Raw genomic sequence first — 20,975 nt, 5'->3', positions numbered from 1 at the left:
TGTTACACAAACATTCCAATAAATAACATAATCCCACATTGGTAGCAGGTATATTACAGATGTACATAGAAACTTAACTGAAACAATTGAGTTTAAAATGAAAGTCTTTATGTTCGTTACGCTTTTACTCTAAAACGGGTGAATGTTTTGAGGTCAAAGACGTTGGTCTTTCAAATCATCTCTCAAAACGTTGTTCAAATATTATTGTAAAACATTATTGTAATACTAGCTTCTGCCAGCGGTTTCACCCGCATCCCGTGGGACCTCTGCACGAACCCGTATAGTAGCCTATAGCCTTCCTCGATAAATGGGCTGTCTAACACTGAAAGAATTGTTCAAATCGGACCAGTAGTTCCTGAGATAATTTTTATGGAAACAAAGATAACCTACTTTTTATGAAGACGCAGGATATAGTTTCTTCGGATGTGGACGTCTCCATAAACTTAAAAAACTCTAAAAAGTAGAATTTATAAAGCAAACAAGTATGTAGATTACTAACTCTAAACTAATTACGATTTTATGTACTGTCACAAATAACCAACAGTCTGAGCCACGCTGATGATCTAATCCGCCGACTGCAACAGCACGGTATCAGTGAACACTCGCCGCAGACGCGAACGTTTAAGACATTCCGTCGAGTCCGCAACACTGCGCACCTGGTATATAGCAGCTGTGGTATTAACTATAGAGTCTGTGGTATAGTCTCGTGCAAACATTATGTATTAATGCTATATGTATGTACTTGTGTAAGTTGTTTGGATAATGATTTACTGATTAGGTATGTGGGCATTGTGTGTCTAAGCGTATGATAGGATAACTACGTCTTCGGGATTATGGTTAAGTAACATACCCGCGACGAAATGTCAATTTTCTATAGGTATATAATGTCGTGAAATATCTCTATCCAATTACGTTGTGTGTGAGCCCTTCGAACTAAGGGTTATTAACGTCCTCTATCATGACGTGTGAATGGTAAAATTGATCATAAAATGAGGTCATCTCGTGTCCGGACGTTACTTCAATATTACAGCCTGAACGATACCGAACCATCATTAACATTTTATGAGTAGTCAAAGTTTGTAGTTGGAAATCTTTGTCCTGCCTGACGAAAACAATGATCGTGTAATAGAAAAATTGAAATGTTATTTAGATAGAATAATGGAAATTACATTGGAATTATGATTGTAGTCAACGCGAAACGCGTCTCATAAATGTGATGTCGAGTGAATATACGCGTGAGTAGGTACGTTACGTTTGACGTGTATGTACGTATATGACGCGACATAACGCTACATTTTAAAGGCCATCAAGGCGTGTCTCCCATTCAGACAGTATTTATCCAATATAAGGGGGCATAAACTAATTTAATATCCGTGGTATCGACGAGCGAACACCCGCTTTACTGCTCAGCGTTTAAACGTATGGGCGTTTTATGGCGCTGTAGCTGTTACGTTCCGTTTTACTGCCACGCTGCGAGAGTAATACACTCTGACACTTTTTATAAGTGTTATTATTTAAATAATGGACGTTACCGAGGACTGAGGTAATCCATGTGCAGAGGGGATGCGGAAAAGGAATTTAGTATCTACCGCAACAGATCATCATCCTCCGATGATCCGAGGACTGAGGTAATCCATGTGCAGAGGGGATGGCCTGGCACTCTGCTACTCCGCGGGCGAATATGCGTGCCCAGTGTGGAGTCGTTCCGTTCACGCTGGGCAGGTGGATGTAGCACTGAACGAAACGTGCCGCATTATAACTGGCTGCCTCAAGCCGACCCCGTTACAAATGCTGCACCCACTGGCCGGCATTGCCCCACCAGATGTTCGCAGAAGCGTAGCCTCTGGCATCGAGAGAGCCAAACTCGAAACAGACCAACGACACCCCATGCACAATTACACCTCTGTGCCACAACGGCTTAAAAGCCGCAGGGATTTCTACAAAACCGTTGCTCCTGTCGATGGTGAGGCCTCTCGTGCCAGACGGGATCTTTGGCGATCGAGGAGTTTACTGCCCTCCCCGTTTGTCCCGGTCTTAGAAAGTCTCCCTCCTGGACACGATCTCCCGAGAAGAGTCTGGCAGTCTCTAAACAGACTCCGAACACAGGTAGGCCGGAGCAAAGATAATCGATCCAGGTGGGGTTTCGCGGGCGGGGCGGACCTTGGGGCGAGTGCGGGGCTGCCGTGCAGACGATGTCCCACCTAATCGCATGTCCACTGTGCCCTGAAACCTGCTCGCGGGAGGACTTAATGAGCGCATCCGGCCGTGCTCTCGCTGTGGCGGAATATTGGGCTGACATAGTGTAGTCTCATATGACTTGTCATCGACTCGAAAGAAGAAGAGGGGATGCGGAAAAGGAATTTAGTATCTACCGCAACAGATACAGTAACGATAATTGATTCTGCATTGCACACGTACTTAGTTAGTAGGAGATTCAATCATTAATTGTAACTACCTCAAATACGAGTAATTAAATAGTTATTTCTGTTTTATACAAGTTTGACAAAAACACACAAACCATCGATCAGTTCACTCTAATGACTTGAAAAGTTCCAAAAACTGAAACTAATACAAGAAATACCGCTCTGGGTTGTTGGTCAACTTAGTTGAAGCTTAACTCGCTTCAGTCATTAACTGACAGGCGCCTGAACACTTAGCCACGAGCCACGAGCCACGGCGCTCTTAATGATCCACTTAACGAGAGAAAAAACTGTCGCCAACAAATACTAAAGATGATTTAATAGACTTTCGATTTAAATTTCTGCTGCATTGTAAAGCCGTTGGAGAATTTATGTGTGAAAATTCTTGGAGATGTTAAAGACGCTAGAAAATGGTCGAGATTTGTAGACAAATAATTTGCTATATGTAGTGGATACACAGATTTTTATTTTTCCGCCCTCTGCTGCTTAAATAGCTTAATTTTTCAGCTTAAAACATAGTGTGTTTCCTATAAAAATTAGATATTTTTAAGGTGTCAAGTGCAAACATCAAATAATATGAAACTCGTTTATTAATTTGTTTAGCTAGTTCTCGAAGTGTCGCTATATGAGCTGACCCAGTTGTGAGGACGGACAAACGTTCTTGTTTTGTACATAGTCGGAGTTGCCAACTTTCTAGCTTTTTACACTGCTTACTTTTTTATTGAAAAACATTCAAAGAGTGCATGTTTAATTCATATTTAGTGACTGTGAGAACGTTTTTCGTTTGTTGAAGTTGAGTTTAATCTCTTGTAAGTCAGGTTTTGTGCCAATTGCCAGATTAAAACACCATGAAAAACGTTATAGCAATACATTTTAAAAACTCGATTACCTCGATTACACGAAATAAAAACAACGCTCCTGGAAAGGTTTCTCCCATAGCAACAGTAAACATTGGATTTGCATAATCACAATACTGGGGTATGTTCCATTCATGGGGTGCAATGAAAGCGATCGTACTGACAATAACCGTTTTGCGCCAAGCTCAGCAGGCCGGTGACCCAATGGAGGTGGGTCTTGGCAAATTTCAATTTGCCTCGAGAAGTCTGTCGTGCATGCATATTGGCATATCAAAGACCTTTTTTGGTATGGACCAAGTTATAAGCGTCAGCGATGTTTTAAAACAAAAGGTGTGAAAATTATATTATGTGAATTATAAGTGAAGCTATTTCGTATTCCTAGTAAATACTTTATTTATGGAATCAAATTCTAGGTGTAATTCTAGAAAAGTCAAGTGTTAAAACAACGGTGTAAAAGATATTTTACGCAAAAATAGGTAATAAATATGACATTTAATCAATAAACTAAAAAATATCCTGATTCTTAAGGCGACGAATTGGTAAACAATAATTCCATAACCGGCACGCGCACCTAAGAGGCCAAGAGGGAACGGAGCGTCTGAGCGGGGCGAGGATTACAATACGCGTGCTAGCTTATAACTAAAAGAAGTAAGCGACAAAATGGTTTTGTAATTTTATTATTTAGAAATGATAATTTGATAAATATTCTTTTTACAATTTTAAAGAGTATGTATATACTCAACTGCGAAAAAAGACAAAAGGCTTAAATCGGTCCCGTTTGCCCATAATATGTGAATCTCTGTTTAAAAAGAGGTATGTTTGATATATTTTTCTCTGTTAAAAAAGTTACCTAATCACGTTTTGAAAACTAACAAAATAAGGTTTTTATCGTGAACTTTCAGGTAACCAAGTTGTATTTTGATCCGTTATGTATTTACTGAGAAAAATTGAGATAATTGGCGCCAAAATTTCCAATGCGTCCTCTTAATGACTTTGTTCAAGATACTTAAATTTAATTAACACTTCTTAGTTCTATTCATCACTTGTACCACACACCATCACGGCCGGTCTGAAGTTACAGCCTTGTTTAGGGTCTGAAAGGGTTAAACGCCGCCCGAATGGATTACGTAGTTATTAATGAGCTGCTGCGGATTAAACTTAACTATATGGATATCACAATGACCTCTGGCCGAAACTCTTTTACAGCTGAATTAATCCCGAACTCATTAGGGTCCACACCACGAATCTAACATAACATGTTTATGTTTACGGAATTAAACTTGAGTTGGGTTTGTCAGAAATTAAATACGAATAAATACTTGTTTAATGATTTTCATTATTTACTTCGACATTGGTGTAGCTTAGCAAAACATGTTTTACTAAAAAGTAAAATTTTTAGCCTAGCATTTGCAGCACTGCCTTTGAGAGTTATGCTCGACTATCATCAATGCATCACTCTCGTGTCTAAAAGCCCTAAGCCAAATTTGATAAAAACCACTTTGAGCCCTCGCGACTAGAGCAAAAAGCCGCGAACTGAAAACAAGTACTTAAAAAGTTTTCACTAGAACCGCATCCGGGAGGCGCAGTAGTATGGCGGCCTGTCTTTTGTCTACTTCTATTAGGGACACTGACAAAGACGAACTTCACTTGTTTTCGACACTTTTATTAACAAAAAAGAAATGTCCCAGCGAATTCGTGGTGCTTTCAATGTTCAGAAAAATCTTTATTAAGAGAATTTCTTAAACGACACAAATTAGGGACGAAAATCTGTGACGAATTGTTTGAAATGCCAAGTTCTTTTTCAAGGATTTGAGATTATTGTCTGAATGACAAACATGAACACAAAAGTTACTTTTCTATTTAGGAATGTCGTTGGAGAAATGTTCATAATATTACCAATAATCACCATACTCTACTTAATATACCTAGGTACAGTACAGTCGATAACTTCTTGACGTAACTTCCAGTAAAGAACAGCAGATACCGAGTACGTAAATTCCTCGCTTTATCACTCCAGGTGTAGCGTTCACAAATATAGTATCAGATCGTCGCAGGCTGTAACACGAAATGAGGTATAAACCGAAGTACCCACGCCATCGTTACCGTGGAACGCGTAAATACGATCCAAAAGGAACGGCTCCAATGACGCTGATCTCGAGTTTTTATCAGAGCCATCGATAAACACATAGGTGAGCCAACTTGTGCAATTTGCCTCAAACTGGAACTGCCATAAAACAATATCCGAACACCTGGCATTGTGTCTAGTGATGTGGCGAATAGTTATCGATTTGTGTTCTATAATCGAATTTTGATGGAATTATGTTATACATATGTACCTTGCTTTAAAGTTTTCACGGTACGGGATAGACAAATAATAAAACTATTAAAAGCATTCTTTCCAAACTAGCCATAAAAGCAAAGTAAAACACATTATTACTAGTTTAGGTACTTACTAGTTTTTAAACAATGGCTTTCGTCACAATTAAACGTTATATAATATTAATTTGAAATCATAAATTCATTGAAGCCACTAACAGAACATCGATCTTATTAACCGCATCACTAGCAGGGCGCTAGGCCAGGAGCTCGTATATTTTACGTCCGCGTAACACGCTCAAATGCTCTTTTTATAGTCGCGGAGACGGCCAGTAAATTTGAGTGGTGGCTGGCCTAAGCCGCTGTAAGCCGCACTACGTGTAATTTCGTTTTATTAAGTTCCTCTCTCGCACTATATTAAAGTCAGCCTCTTGATATGGATGTTAGTTATTGTAGTGTTATTTGTTGCCGGTTTGTTGTCTACTATTTATGGGGACTAGCGAAATTCTTAGCGAAGACCTCGTTTTCGCCATAACTATTGCTGTTACTGAGCAGCCAATATAAGTTTCCGGGGTTAATGTAATGTTGTTATTTCTTTTTATGTAGCGACTAGTATCTCCGTATCCTAATTTAATTTGGTTTAACACATGTTGCAAGATAAACCCAAATAGAAACAGCACCAGCTGGTACATCCCTGAACACCAACAAACTTAATTTAAGCACACGGCTATGTTTAACGTAGAAATAATATCAAGTGTAACTAATTTACACGACGTCTTACAATAATAAGTGAACATCAAAGGAGTTGCGTCAAAGGAGATTCCGTCGCGAATTGTTGTGCGACTTGCGACAATTAGCGCGGTCACACGACAAACTGACGCAACACTGGAATTTTAATAAAGCGCCCTAACACGGAGTAACGAATAGCGGGGATGCCGCGCGTCTCGTGTCGCCCTGTCGTGAGATTAAGGTGCGGTTCTGTGCACGCGACACTCATAAATCTGTAAGCCGAAATGTTCAGGCCAGGTGTTGCCGTGCCGCCTGAATTATGTGTCTTGTAATTATACCTACGTAAAAGAAGTATTTGAGGATAAAACATTTGTATTCTATCTGAAAATCGTGAGGTTAACGCGCACCTGAATGGAAGCTTCCAGCAACCTTTATGGAATTCATTTCCGACTTGTTTTGACAAGATATATGGCAGTCATTAAATCATAGCAGTGATTATACTTATACGCGAGCACTTATTAACAGAGCGCTATTTCATAGTGACATCCTAATGAACCGCAGCGTGCGTGAATGTTCCCGCGACTCCCTTTGACTCCGTAATCAAAAGGCACATCCAATAACTCATACGAGTAGGTAGGCAGCTGCTAATTACGTACAGTCGGCGACAGACACATGCTGATGCTGAAGAGCTCGCGTCGCGCCGCACCGCACCGTGTCACACCGCGCCGCGCCGCGTCGCGTCTCCGCGCGGCTAATTGTTTACGCCGTTCGGCTCACATTAATTGACTTACCGTTTGAGAAACCCTTTTATTTTGCTAAATGAAACGTTTGAGACGTACGAGTTAATGATTTCCAGACAAATAATTAAGAAAATTATTGACAGCCTTAGAGTTAATTGTGTTGGTGTTTAAGGGCCTTTTTAATCACCAAAATTGAGATGAAGACTCATAATTACAGCTGGGTTATAAGCGTTTGTAAGTGTTTGTAATGTCGTGATAAGTTTCAAGTAATCGTGTGATCACCCGGCGTCACCCTGTTGCGGAAAATTGGTGTAATACAAAGAAACTTATTTTTGGAAAGCTTATTCATGTTTGCATAAAATAAAACTTTGGGCTGGCTTTATTAAATCACCCGGGACGTGCCAAGATTAAAATAATACTGATTTAATATTATCTAAACATTCAATTTTATTCTTGGCCTTGTCGATCTTAATTATGTGTACGATGAGTAATAACTCATAATGTAGCCTGAGGAGGCTTACCGTAACGATTTTAGAGGTAATTTGATTTAGCCTTGTGAGTAGGCACCAATATTGCATTAATAGCTTAGCCTGGTTAATCCCCTGAAATACACGTATCTATCTCTCATCCCCGTATACGAGAAACCCTCATTGATGAGCATGTTAGGCCTATTTCGCAATATTGCTCACGTTCTTGTATTGCGTCATCATTAACCAAAAGCACCAAATATATACCCAATGGTTCTCTTTACTGACTGTCTCCCCTTTGTCCCCAGCATCACCATCGTCGTGCCAGCTGCTGTTCCTGATGGAGCCGCCGCCGCGGCTGTCGTTCTCCAACAGCACGGGCGCGCGCGTGTCCTGCGCGGCGCACGGCTCGCCCGCGCCCGTCATATCCTGGCTCACTGAAGACGGAGCGCCGGTGTCTGATGTGCCTGGACTGAGGTAAGTGTAGTCACCATTGTAACTTTTCGTTATACACAAAATATGATCATATTATCAGTCGCGCCCACGCCTCGGTTCCGTTCGGTTGCGCATAACGGGCGTTAGCGAATATGGCTGCGAATCTTGTGAAATGTTTAAAATGTAACATTGTGATAAACGAGGTGTTAGCTTTTGTGAACAATAAATTGGATGTTATGGACGAGGAGAGTATAAGTAGAATATGTATCAGTGCTTTTTCTGAGAACGATATAGTGGATGCCAAGAACCTACTGTTTCAGTCTATCCCTGCAGCAACAAAGAAGAAAAAAACGAGGAGAGGAGACGGAAAGACATTTCGAAACATTGACGACATCATTTGCACCCTTAAGGAGACAGATCCGAAAGAAATACGAATTATTGTCGCCCGGGAGCTGCACAAACTGCCCCCGATTCTTTTTGATCACGTCGATGTAACGAAAATACTGAAGGATTTGTTACTAATTCAACAAGATATAAGTGTTATAAAGCAACAATATGCTACGATTGAACAGCTGGAGATGCTACAACGTGAGTTTGATATATTGAAGCAAAGTTCGTTGGTCAATAACTATGGACATAATGTAAACAACAGACGTGGAGCATGTTTATTGGAGAGCTTAGATGGTGATGGTGACCAAATGCAACATCCCAGGGGTGAAATAAGCACGAATACTATGCATAATAACACATTAAGTTACACAAGATCGGCCACAGCACCATCTTAAATCAATATATATACAATGTGTCCCGGGGATAAGTGACCGCCCGAAATTTGTTGAATATTTGTACAAAATTAAGGATAATTTCTTTTACATTTTTGAAAAAAATCATTAAAAAAAATTTATTGTCAGGCCTGTTAATAACAGGCTTTGCTCTTTTTTTTTCAAATTTCAACTGACTGTATTTTTGCATTTGTTTGAAATAGCAGCAAACATTGTTCTGAGCTATTGTAGGAAATATCATGTAGTTTATTAATAAATTAAAAGAAAGTGATATTAAGGGGGCATTTATTGGACTTATTTTGAAAAAACTGAAAAAAAGGCGTTATTTTCTTTGAATTTTTATTTTCTTTTTGTTCTAATAAATGTTTTATTACATTTTTGTTATGTTTGATAATTTTAATTGATAAACTATGATGTCGGCTAGTCAATAAAGAAAAAAGAATTTAAAAAGATGTAAAAACTTAGGAAATATCTTAAAAAAACTGCAGCACGTCACAGTATTTACTAAAAAAATTAAAAAAATCATTAAAAAAAACCAAAGGCGGTAAGTCCCAAATATAAAGGAAATTATCCTTAATTTTGTACAAATATTCAAAAAATTTCGGGCGGTCACTTATCCCCGGGACACATTGTATATATGTCGGAGACTGTCAATAGTACGGACACTAAACGTCACGCAAGCGCGCCCTCTGGTGGCGTTTCCGATGAAACAACAATTTGGCGCGCTTGGCAGAGTCGTGGTGGTCGGCGTGGCGTCCGCGGAGCTCAGTCTTCGTTGAGTCGTCGTGCGGCACACATCTCGAAACTGCCCTACGTCACGTCTAGTGTACTTAGTGTTATTTCCTAGTGTTCTAGTACCGTTGTAGATCCATATTGTAAAGTGTGTAAAGTGTCTTTTGAAATTAAAGTGTAAAGGTTCTTCTAACCTAACAGACAGACATGTGTTGCTGGGGAGTTTGTTCCGCCACTTCTTCTCCCCAAGCCAAAACACATAGGAAGTGGCGAAGGGCGGGCGTTTTGGGGGCTGTCTTTTGTTCTGACTAATTTGAATAAACGTTTGAGTTTTGAGTTTCTTTGAGTTATCTCTTTGCTTGATTACCCTAACTGATGTCGGACGATAGTGCCATTCTGATGTGTTTCGCCGCCTATCCGACATATATATATATTTTAATTTATTTTAATCAAAAGCACTTCTTGCTTCTCATCCCACTTGTCATTGGCAGAATCGTCGAAATTGACATCGACACGGATTGCCATATACAAAAATAGAATAGAATAGAATAATTTCATCGCCAGAAACCGTTTATCGTGAAATTGTGCGTGATAATTATCGATCTGAGGGTACTACTTACTTCCCTGCCGATTTCGGCTATGGTGACTGCTTTCAGTTATCATTGAGAGAAGAACTAGGATGATCAGCTCTTCTATGCGCCCTTTGATGGCTGCAGTACCCTATTTTATGTGTAAACGTGCGCGAGCATTGGCTGCACGTTAGGATACCGTCCACGTAGTTATAATGAATGGCTACTGGTGTTTTAGCCTTAAGAGCATCACGCTTCGCATCCAGTGCGGATTTCCTTTGCTCTTCGAAATCTTTGATTGCATTTTTAAGTAGGCCTCTCCATTCAGGGCGGCAAATGGCTTTTGTCTCCCAGTTCTGAGGATCAATGTTGCACCTTTTCATGTGTCTTTTCTGAACATCCTTGAAGCGTAAGAACTGGCCACCTTGTTTCCGTCTGCCGTTCTGGAGTTCATATTCATATTTATATTCATATCATTTATTGCGTTCCACAAGTTTCACATGGTGTTATAAAAGCTTACAGCTACGTACATTTGTGGACCCTGTTAGGGCACAGCAACATTTGGCATTTAATGCCAGTACATTTAAAATACTTAAAACTAATTCTTAATTATTATGGCGGTAGTTTTAAACATTAGGTATAATAGGAATAGTTAATTTACAATTAAAGTTATATATTATATTTCTTTATATTTGTATAAATATATATTAGGAAATTATTTAGATATTAGCTATTTTAGTGTATTGTAGTGTGTATATTGTTTATGTATGACTAATATTTATTTTGTCGTTCATGTATTCTTGAATTGTATAGTATGCCTTTTTAGTTAGGATTTCCTTAATTTTATTTACATATACATTATACTTTGGTTCGTTTTTTATAGCATTTGGTAATTTATTATATATTTTTATTGCCATTACATATGGACTATTTGAATGTAATGTCATACGGGAAGTAGGTAGCATGAGCATGTTCTTATGTCTAAGTTCAGAAAAGAAGATGCGCTTGGCCACCCTATCATCATCCATGCGTAAAACATGACCGCACCATCTGAGCTGTCGCCGCATCAGGTACGCTTCTATGCCGCAGACATTCGCGCGTCGTAGCACTTCGGTATTTCTAATCCGATCCGACCATTTGATTTTCAGAATGTCTCTTATGCACTTTAGATGAAATCGGTCCAGCGCCCGTATATGTTTCCGATAGAGGACCCATGTTTCAGCCGAGTATAAAAGATTTGGGAGGACTATGGCCTTGTAAACGGAGATTTTTGTCGAAAGCTTCAAATCATGTGTGTGTAAGACCTTGGCTCGTAATTTACCGAAAGCAGCTGATGCAGCGCCAATGCGATGGTTTATTTCGGTATCAAGGTCACACTTGGATGTAATTGTGCTGCCCAGATATTTGAAGGTATTCACTTGCTTCAGCTCAGTATCGCCAATGTTTACCTTGACAGGTTCTGTAGCTCCTTGAGAGTCGCTTGCCATTACCTCAGTTTTCTTAACACTGATTTTTAGACCGAAACGACAACAGACTCCCTGAAGGTTAGTCATCAGGTTCTGGAGCTCTTGTGCAGAGTTGGTAACAAAACACAGATCATCAGCGTACATGATCTCCGTTATAAGAGCATGAGATACTTTAGTATATGCTTTTAATCTGGCCAGGTTGAAAAGTCCCCCATCAGTCCTGAAACGTATTTTGATTCCAGCAGAAGTTTGTTTGAGCGCTTCACTGACAACGACAGAAAAGTAGAGAGCAAACAGTGTTGGCGCAAGCACACAACCTTGTTTGACCCCACAGGTGACAGGAAAGAACTCTGACTGGTCACCATTATAGGTAACACAGCAGGTCATCTCGTCGTGCAGAAGGCGAATCATTCTCACAAACTTCTCAGGACAACCTAATTTTGCCAGTAAAGTCCAGAGGGCTTCCCTCGGCACGCAGTCAAAAGCTTTTTCTAAGTCCACGAAGCACATACACAAAGGTTGGCCTTGTTCTCAGCTTTTTTCCTGGAGTTGCCTGATGGAAAAGATGGCTTCGCCGGTGCCCCTGTTAGGTCGAAACCCAAACTGAGTTTCTGGCAATATGGCCTCGGAGACTGGTAAAAGCCGGTTGAGAAGAACTCTGGCAAATATCTTCCCAGGGACAGAGAGGAGCGATATACCCCGGTAGGAGTTGCAGTCGGAACGGTCTCCTTTGTTTTTATACAGTGTCTGTATACGGGATATTTTAAATTCAGGTGGTATTGTTTCCTCGTTCCAAATGCGATCAAAAATTTGCCAGATGTAAGTATGAAGTTGCTCCCCTCCGTATTTCAGCAGTTCTCCGGCGATGTTGTCAACGCCAACTGCTTTTTTATTTTTCTGCTCTTTGATGGCTTGAACAACTTCAGCAAAAGTTAGTGGTTCAGCAAGCGACTCATTCGGCGGCAGAGGATGGATACGCCTTATATGCTCAAGATCTGCTGATCGATCTACATTGAGCAGGTGATTAAAGTGCTCTGCCCAACGATCAAGTATATCCTGCTTTGCAGTGAGCTTTTGGGAACCATCTAGGGATCTTAACGGAGTGCAGTTTTTTATGGAAACGCCAATCAACTTACGCATTTCTTCATAGAAAGCGCCTAGTTGGTGGGTATCTGCAAGCCACTGTATCTTTTTTGCCTTTTCAAGCCACCATCTATCTTTCATCTTCCTCGTTAATTTCCTTAAGGAATCACCACTACTTCGGACTTCTTGACTGGATTTATGATTTCCTTCATTACGCTTTATGAGTGCACGATGCTGTTTGAATGCTTCAGTTAGGGCCCTATCATTCTGGTCAAACCAGTCCTCGTTGTTTCGTTTTTTGTATCCTATGGTTTCCGTAGCCACAGTCAGTACGGTGGATGAGATCTGTTTCCATTTTGATATTAAGTCACCTTGCTGGGCATCAAACACATCTAGCGCATCTGTTAGGCCTTTCTGGTATTTTTCTTGAAGATCTTTACAATCCAGTCGATCTAAGTTGAGAGATATTGGTTTAGTCCTGCAGGGTCTTCGTGGTTCACGAAGGCGGAGTCTCAACTTAGTTACCAAAAGCCTGTGGTCTATCCAGCAGTGCGCGCCACGCATAACGCGTGTGATATGCTCCGGGAGATGTCCCTTCGTCGAGTTATCGCGTAATCGAGGAGGTGCCAGTGTTTAGAACGCGGGTGCATCCAGGTGGTTTTGAATTTGTCGCGAAGCCTAAACAGAGTGTTTGTGATGGTGAGGTCGAATTGGGCACAGAGTGTGAGTAGTAATTGTCCGTTACTATTCATATTGCCCACACCGTTATTTCCAATCACGCCCGGCCACGACTCAGAATCTCTGCCAACCCTCGCGTTGAAATCGCCTAGCAGCAGTATTTGTTCGCTTGAACGTATGCTGGTAAGGCATTGGCAAAGTTCTACATAAAACTGATCTTTGACACTGTCCTCGTTACTCATTGTTGGTGCGTATACGCTTATCATTCAGGTAGTTGTCGTTTGGTAGGTGAAGGCGTAATGTGATAATGCGGTCCGAGATGTATTGTGGACATTCTGGCAGCTTTTTTACGATGGTGGATTTGATGGCAAACCCTACGCCAGCTAACCTTCGTTCACTTTGGGGTCTTCCTTTCCAGAAGAATGTATAACCACCGCCGATTTCCTCAAGTTCGCCTTGGTCAGCTAAGCGTGTTTCGCTTAAAGCTGCCACGTCTACATTGTATCGAGCAAGTTCACGTGCTACGACAGTAGTTTTACGCTCCGGGCAAAGGTTTCCGTCATTATCGATTAATGTACGTACGTTCCATGCGCCAAATGTCATAAATGATGTTTTTATCTTATTTTTCTTGTTACGTCGACCGCGAGTAATGGGGTGCCTAAGCAGCCGCGGTTGTGTTGGATCTGAGGGTAGTATAAGTGCAATATCGAATATGAATGTGCAACCGTTGCTTTCCGAGCATAGTGAAATAAATGATGCGAAACAAGCAAGTGTTCTGTACAAGTGCAAAACTAATCCGCATTCTAACAGCAATAAGGTTCTAAATTCTGCACAGTTGTATAACGTTGCTACCACTACTTCTTCATCAGAGTCATGCTTCTCAGCTGATTGAAGACAATGTGACCTATATATCGAAACACACGGATTGTATGTTAAGTGCGACATCTGCAAATCCTAAAAAAACGATGGCGGACATTGTGAAGGAAGGTGAATGGAAGAAGGAAACTGAGGGTGACGAGTGGATCCAGGTACAAAGGAGAAGGCACAGAAATCGTTTTGCTGTAAATAGAGGAAAAGCTGAGGTAGATACGAACGTGAACTTTAAGGCTGCTGAAATCAAGGTACCTATTGTAATGTGGTGAAGGATGTATCAATGTGTGACATTACTAAATACGTAACGTAAATCAAAATTAAATGTAACTGTGGAACAAATGAGCATGAAAGTGGAAAGAGAAATATTTTATAGGAGTACTCCTATAAAATATTTGTTCCTAAAGAGAATGTGGATTTATTTATACAAGATGATTTTTGGCCGGTCGGTATTGCCTATCGTCGATTTGTTAATTTTGGCTATAGAAATAACCGTACGAGCGCCTTACGGGCGAGCGAGCATAAAGGAATCAATACTTAATGACTTCTACTAGAATAGCAACTTTTAATTGTAAGAACGTTGTAAGATCAGTGGATTGCATAAGACGACTTTGTCAAAAGACGGACATAATAGCGCTACAGGAGACATGGTTGTTTCCACATGATCTGCCGTTTTTGGGAACCATTGATGACAACTTTGCCTTTACGGGCACCTCTGCGATGTCTTCGTCGGCTGGCGTACTGCGAGGGCGACCACACGGAGGTGTCGCGATTCTCTGGCGAAAAAGTGCGTTCCCTGAAGTGTCAGTGATTACGTGTGATAGTGTGCGCCTTGCGGCAATTAAAGTAACACTGGTTGACAGGTCGTTCTTAGTGATATCAGAGTACATGCCTACAGATTGTAACGATAATTTACTAGAATTTACTGAATGTCTGAGCGAAATTAATGCAATAATTGAGAACAATAATGTTGAAACTGTAATTATGATAGGTGACTACAACGCGCATCCAGGTGAATTGTTTGCGAAAGAGTTGTTATCGTTTTGTGCGGAACAGACATGGACATGCGTGGATATTTGTAACCTTCCGTTAGATACCTATACCTTTGTAAGTGATGCACACGGGTGTTTGCGCTGGCTCGATCATTGTATTGTGACCGAGGCGGCGCTTAGCACTGTCACGCGGGTGTCTGTTATGCATGACTCATACTGGTCCGACCACTTACCTGTTTTGTTGGAATGTGATTTTAATGTTATTAATGCTACGATTTTAAAACAAAACAAACAGATTAACCGGGTTGTGTGGGGTGATCGCGATGCCGAGCAAATTAGTGAATATCACAGTTACTGTCATTCATGTCTTAAAGAAATAGATTTTCCCTTAGAATTGAGTCAATGTTGTGATAAGATGTGCTGTGATAGTAATCATTTGCATCTGTTGGATGAAATGTATCGAAACTTTGAATGTATACTATCAGAAGCTGCTGAATATAGTTACAAAGTAAAAAGTTAAGAAAATTTAGATATATTACTGGATGGAACATGCACGTTCGCGACGCTCATGCCAGGGCGCGGCTTTGTTACAATATGTGGTTACTGAACGGTAAGCCTAGCGCCGGTAGAACTCACCAAGACATGTTTGAGTCACGGAAGCTATTTAAAAATAAGTTGAAATGGTGCCAAGCTCACCAAAATCAAATTAAAATGGACATCATTGCAAAGCACCATGCAAACAAAGACTTCAGTAAATTTTGGAAAACAACTCATCATCCTCCGAGCCTTTTTCCCAATCATGTTGGGGTCGGCTTCCAGTCTAACCGGATTCAGCTGAGTACCAGTGCTTTACAAGAAGCGACTGCCTATCTGACCTCCTCAACCCAGTTACCCGGGCAACCCGATACCCCTTGGTTAGACTGGTGTCAGACTTACTGGCTTCTGACTACCCGTAACGACTGCCAAGGATGTTCAATGACAGCCGGGACCTACAGTTTAACGTGCCATCCGAAACACAGCCAATGGTGTCTAAGATATACTTAGAAAGTACATACAGACTTAGAAAAGTTGCATTGGTACTTGCCTGACCTGGGATCGAACCCGCGCCCTCATACTTGAGAGATTGGTCCTTTACCCACTAGGCCACCACGACTTTTCTCCACCACGAATTTTGGAAAACAACTAATAAGCTTAATTGTAAACCAAGCCTCCCGGTGAGCGTTGAGGGCGAGCATGATACCGGTCAGATAGCGGACCTGTTCCGACAACACTTCCGTGTCGAATCACCCCTGACAGGAGTGACGCCGCCGCTGCAGATGCTCGATTCTGAGATGGTCTGCTCTGAGCGCAGTGTGTCATTCACCGTGAAACAAGTGGCTGATATAATTAGAAATATGGTTAGAGGCAAATCTCCAGGGCACGATAGTCTCAGTATCGAGCACCTACAGCATGCTGGAGTTCATTTGCCTAGAATAATGTCCATGTTTTTTAACTTGTGTCTATGCCATTCTTACCTACCGGAAAGGTTGATGCGTACTATTGTAGTTCCGATTATTAAAAACAAAACCAGTGACGCTTCTAATGTGTCAAATTATAGACCGAGTTCTCTCGCGACTGTAATTGCTTAAGTTCTGGACAGTCTGCTTGGACGCCAGTTGGACAAGCGTTTAAAAATCAATGACGCTCAATTCGGCTTTAGACCTGGCCTGTCCACTGAAAGTGCTATCCTATGCCTCAAGCAGACTGTTCAGTACTACACAGCAAGAAAGACACCAGTATACGCCTGTTACCTGGATTTGTCAAAGGCCTAGTGACCTAGTGTCATACAATATATTGTGGGATAAATTAATTAGGGAAACTTCGGTACCACCTGAAGTGATAGGTAGTATTTTTAAATTTTGGTATGGAAACCAAGTGAACCATGTAAGGTGGGTGGACTCTTTATCGGAAGAGTACAGGTTGGAGTGCGGAGTTAGACAAGGGGGTTTAACCTCACCAGCGCTCTTTAACCTGTACATGAATAGTCTGATCGAGGAGCTCAGCAGCACCAAGATCGGATGTCATATTGATGGCACTTGTATTAATAATATCAGTTACGCCGACGATATGGTGCTGCTGAGTCCTTCGGTGGGAGCAATGAGAAGGATGCTAAGTATTTGTGAATCCTATGCCAGGGCCCATGGGCTCAAGTACAATGCACTCAAAGGGAACTCATGGTTTTTAAATCGATTAACAAAAGCTACTCTAAAGTACCACTCATCACACTAGACGGAGTACCACTAAAAAGAGTTACAAAATTTAAGTACTTGGGCCACTGGGTGTGTGATGATCTCAAGCATAACTTAGATGTGGAAAGGGAGCGCAGATCGCTGGCTGTCCGATGCTGTATGCTGGCCCGTAGGTTCGCTCGATGTACTGCACGAGTTAAAGTAACACTTTTTAAAGCCTTCTACCAATCTTTTTACACGTGCAGCCTATGGGTGAACTACACGCAGAAGGCATATAGTGACCTGCGCATCCAATACAACAACGCTTTCCGGGTGTTGTTGGGGCTGCCGCGATTTTGTAGCGCGTCCGGCATGTTTGCCGACGCAGACGTTGATAGTTTCTCGGCGATCATGCGGAAGTGATGTGCATCTCTGCTTCGCCGGTTTCGCGCCAGCACCAACATCATTCCCGGAACGTTGGCTGAGAGGTGGGACTCTCCGATCTTGGGGCGGTGGATACGACTGCATGCAGTCAAGTAGACATTCCCAGGGTCGGCGAGCCTCACGCTTGTAGGTTAGATAAATAATGTTACTAACACTAGTTTATAAGTTTGTACTATTACTAACAAATATGGAATTTATTCCGAAATAAAATGTTTATTATTATATTATTATTATTATATTAGTTGAAATCAAGAACGAACACAAACTTCTACGGTGCAGCAGTGACGAGATTGTGTTAAGCCAAAATGCATTTGAAAATTCCTTGAGCGTAAAGTGTAGTTGACAGAGGAAGGCGAACGCCACTAAGCCGACCGGTCATCTCTATACAAACGGTTTAAACCCCAAATTTATAGGTCGTTAATCTTGTCTGACCCTTCCGCGTCATTGGTTCTGAATGAATTAATGCCTGCCTCCGGCTCGGATTAGCGTGATGCTTGTGCGACCAGCAACGACTCCGTACGGACGCAGCGGCGCGTGAATACTGCGTGACGGATGGCGCACGATGCCTCATTTGTTCCCCGAGATAAACTCCTGCTCTATTGATACATTAGCGGTGTCATCACATCCATCTGAACCCATGCAGAAGGGATAATACGACGTTCCATTTGATGTCATTTTCAATACCAAAAGGCACAAAACAACATTCAAAGCTTTAGATATTTACGCAAAGCTTTGAACGTCGATAATATCATGAAATCTGGTTATTTCCATCTTTCACAGGAAACCCAAAAAATGTATAAAAAATTTTTTATCAGCACTCAACAAACGAATCCCATTTGAAACGGAATTAAAACCGGAATGCGATGACGTCACAAAGAGGGCTCAGATATCAGAAGCTGACGTCATATCTCATTCCGTGTGGTAGTCGCTTAGCGTTCAGTCGGTGTAATCCTGCGGGCCAGATTAATACTCACATCGGCTCTGCCGTCCGGTGCCTGACCGATGGGCTTAGCCGAGCTGCCTCAAGCGAACGTTTTTCAGATAAGGCCTTGTTTGAATTTGTTAAGGTTTAAAAATGGAGGCTGGAATTTTGTTGTTTGAACGTAATTATAAATGTGTCATGTGCCACAGGGATTTGTTAATAAATTATGTTTTGAGTGTCAACTTGCCTCTGTACTCCATTAATTGAAACACGACCTACATTACTGGTATACAGCAGCAGAACTTCACAATAAAAACTTAACGAAGTTTATATGAGCTCCGTTCAATATAGTATTGGTGAAGTATTTGGCAGGAACATGAGCAGCAACAGTATCGCGACACAGGGTCCCGCGCGCTGCTCAATGGGCCGTGCGCCGTCACTTACGCACCGCTCCACTGAACTCTGAACAAAATGTGCTGCTCAACTCCTCATACATGTTTCCAAGAACTGTTTATTCATTACTAGTACTACATAGTGTGTGACATCTTCTTTAAATGGTAAAATTATTGGTTTGAAGTTTCTGTTTGTAAAGCACCTTGTTACGTTGTGAATACGTGGCAATTGATTTATGCATACTGCAGACTGACGTAGTTGAGATACCCGATCGTTGTCATGTGTGCACTGCCAATACTATTTTATGAGCCTCATAAAATTGACAGCTGGGCTCAAAAAGTTTTCTATGAGAAGTTATAAATAAAGCCTTTAAATGCTTTTCTAACGTTTCGATGTTAGGGTTGTTTGAGCCATAAACGGTTTATCAATCAAAACAGGAAAAATCAATTTGACACATAATTCGAATGACACAGTCATCAGTGAGCAAGCTGATCGGGTTTCTGAAGCAATTTTCAATTTTCATTAGCGTCCGGGCAATTTGGCGCAACGCTGGAGGGACGCACTGGCTGCGTGATAAATGATTGATAAATTATGTATATGAACGGTGCGAAGCCACGCTTGAAAGTAGTGAGCGAACAGCGGGTTACTCATAGATAAGTAAATCTAATAAGATGGGTCTCTTCTTTGCACTTGCCAGTGGTTACAAGTGGTTATAAACGAAGATAAAAAACACTGCATTTCGTTCATAATGGTAATCGACATGGTCACATTCTTACCTTATTATTCAAGCAATTTACTGACATTGAAGATGATGATGATTACATCAGTGATTTTAATAATAAAGCAGTGATAAACGACGTGAATTTGCCATGAATCACGACCCCACGTATAGCCGCTGTCTCCGATGCCTTGTGGCTCTCCGCATGCAGTTCATATTCGCGTCAGGACGACCGTTTGTCTTCGTTAACGTAATAACCTTCTGACGTAATAACCTCGTGACGTCTCCGGAATACCGCGTCAGCTGATGTCACGCGCACAGGATATTTAGTGGTATTAGCTGTCGCACCGAAAATATCATGACACTTAGGTAATTATGGTGGACCTTATGTTGGAGAAATTCGAAATAGAACAACTTTCTTGAAAGATTAAACTTTTTGTGAAAATATATAGTAATAAACCACCTAACTTAACAGTCTTCAGAAAGAATGGGTTATTATTTTGATTTTTATTAAAGTCAAGTGAAGAATGATTTTATATCCCTCTGATAACTACTAAGCTCAAGATAAAGTGAACGATTGCACAACAAATGAAGTATGATAGCAAAACACAATAAATTGCAGTGCTCATTGACTATTTGTTTCTTGCGGTGGAATTACCGTCATAATAGCTGGTACGAGTTCGGCGTGTAGAACAGTTGCCAGCGTCGGAACTAAGCCCGGCGGGCCACGTACCGCTCTCGTTTATCTTCGTTCCTCTAATAATGTGCTAGCGCCAATAATTGTGGATGATGTATTTACCCACTAACCACAACACTCACTCACCTCTAACATCCCCTATTACAACGGAGTAAAGCTCATTATCCTTTAAACCAACGCTAACATTACTGCGGTAATATATTCACTTACCAAACATATCCGGCTAAATTAAGTCGGAATGGTACTTCGTAATGTTTTTCATTTGCGTTTTTCATATGATTTTTACAATTTAAATTTGGACTGGTGAAAATATATTGGATTTATTATAACCGTTTCGCTAAATTATTCGCTTTTTGTAGTAATTGTACTCGGTGAGCTTTTTAACTGCCTCGTTGGTCTAGTTGTCGCAAGTGCGGCTGCTGAGCACGAGGTCTCGGGTTCGATTCCCGAGTCGGGCC

The 20,975-nt window shown here is 41.1% G+C and overlaps 1 protein-coding gene across 1 annotated transcript in view; it reads left to right on the top strand.

Moving 5' to 3' along the window:
- The window catches only part of LOC124629657 (Down syndrome cell adhesion molecule-like protein Dscam2), a 114,953-nt gene that overhangs the window by 30,926 nt on the left and 63,052 nt on the right, over positions 1 to 20,975 (top strand). Inside the window, exon 2 of the mRNA XM_047163170.1 lies at positions 7,838 to 8,006. Within this exon, the coding sequence (XP_047019126.1) occupies positions 7,838 to 8,006 (169 nt within the window). The remainder of the gene's footprint in view (positions 1 to 7,837; positions 8,007 to 20,975) is intronic.

This window comes from Helicoverpa zea, chromosome 1, assembly GCF_022581195.2.
Source record: "Helicoverpa zea isolate HzStark_Cry1AcR chromosome 1, ilHelZeax1.1, whole genome shotgun sequence".
NCBI classification, from domain to species: Eukaryota; Metazoa; Arthropoda; class Insecta; order Lepidoptera; family Noctuidae; genus Helicoverpa; species Helicoverpa zea.
This window is presented reverse-complemented; position numbering and strand designations above follow the sequence as displayed.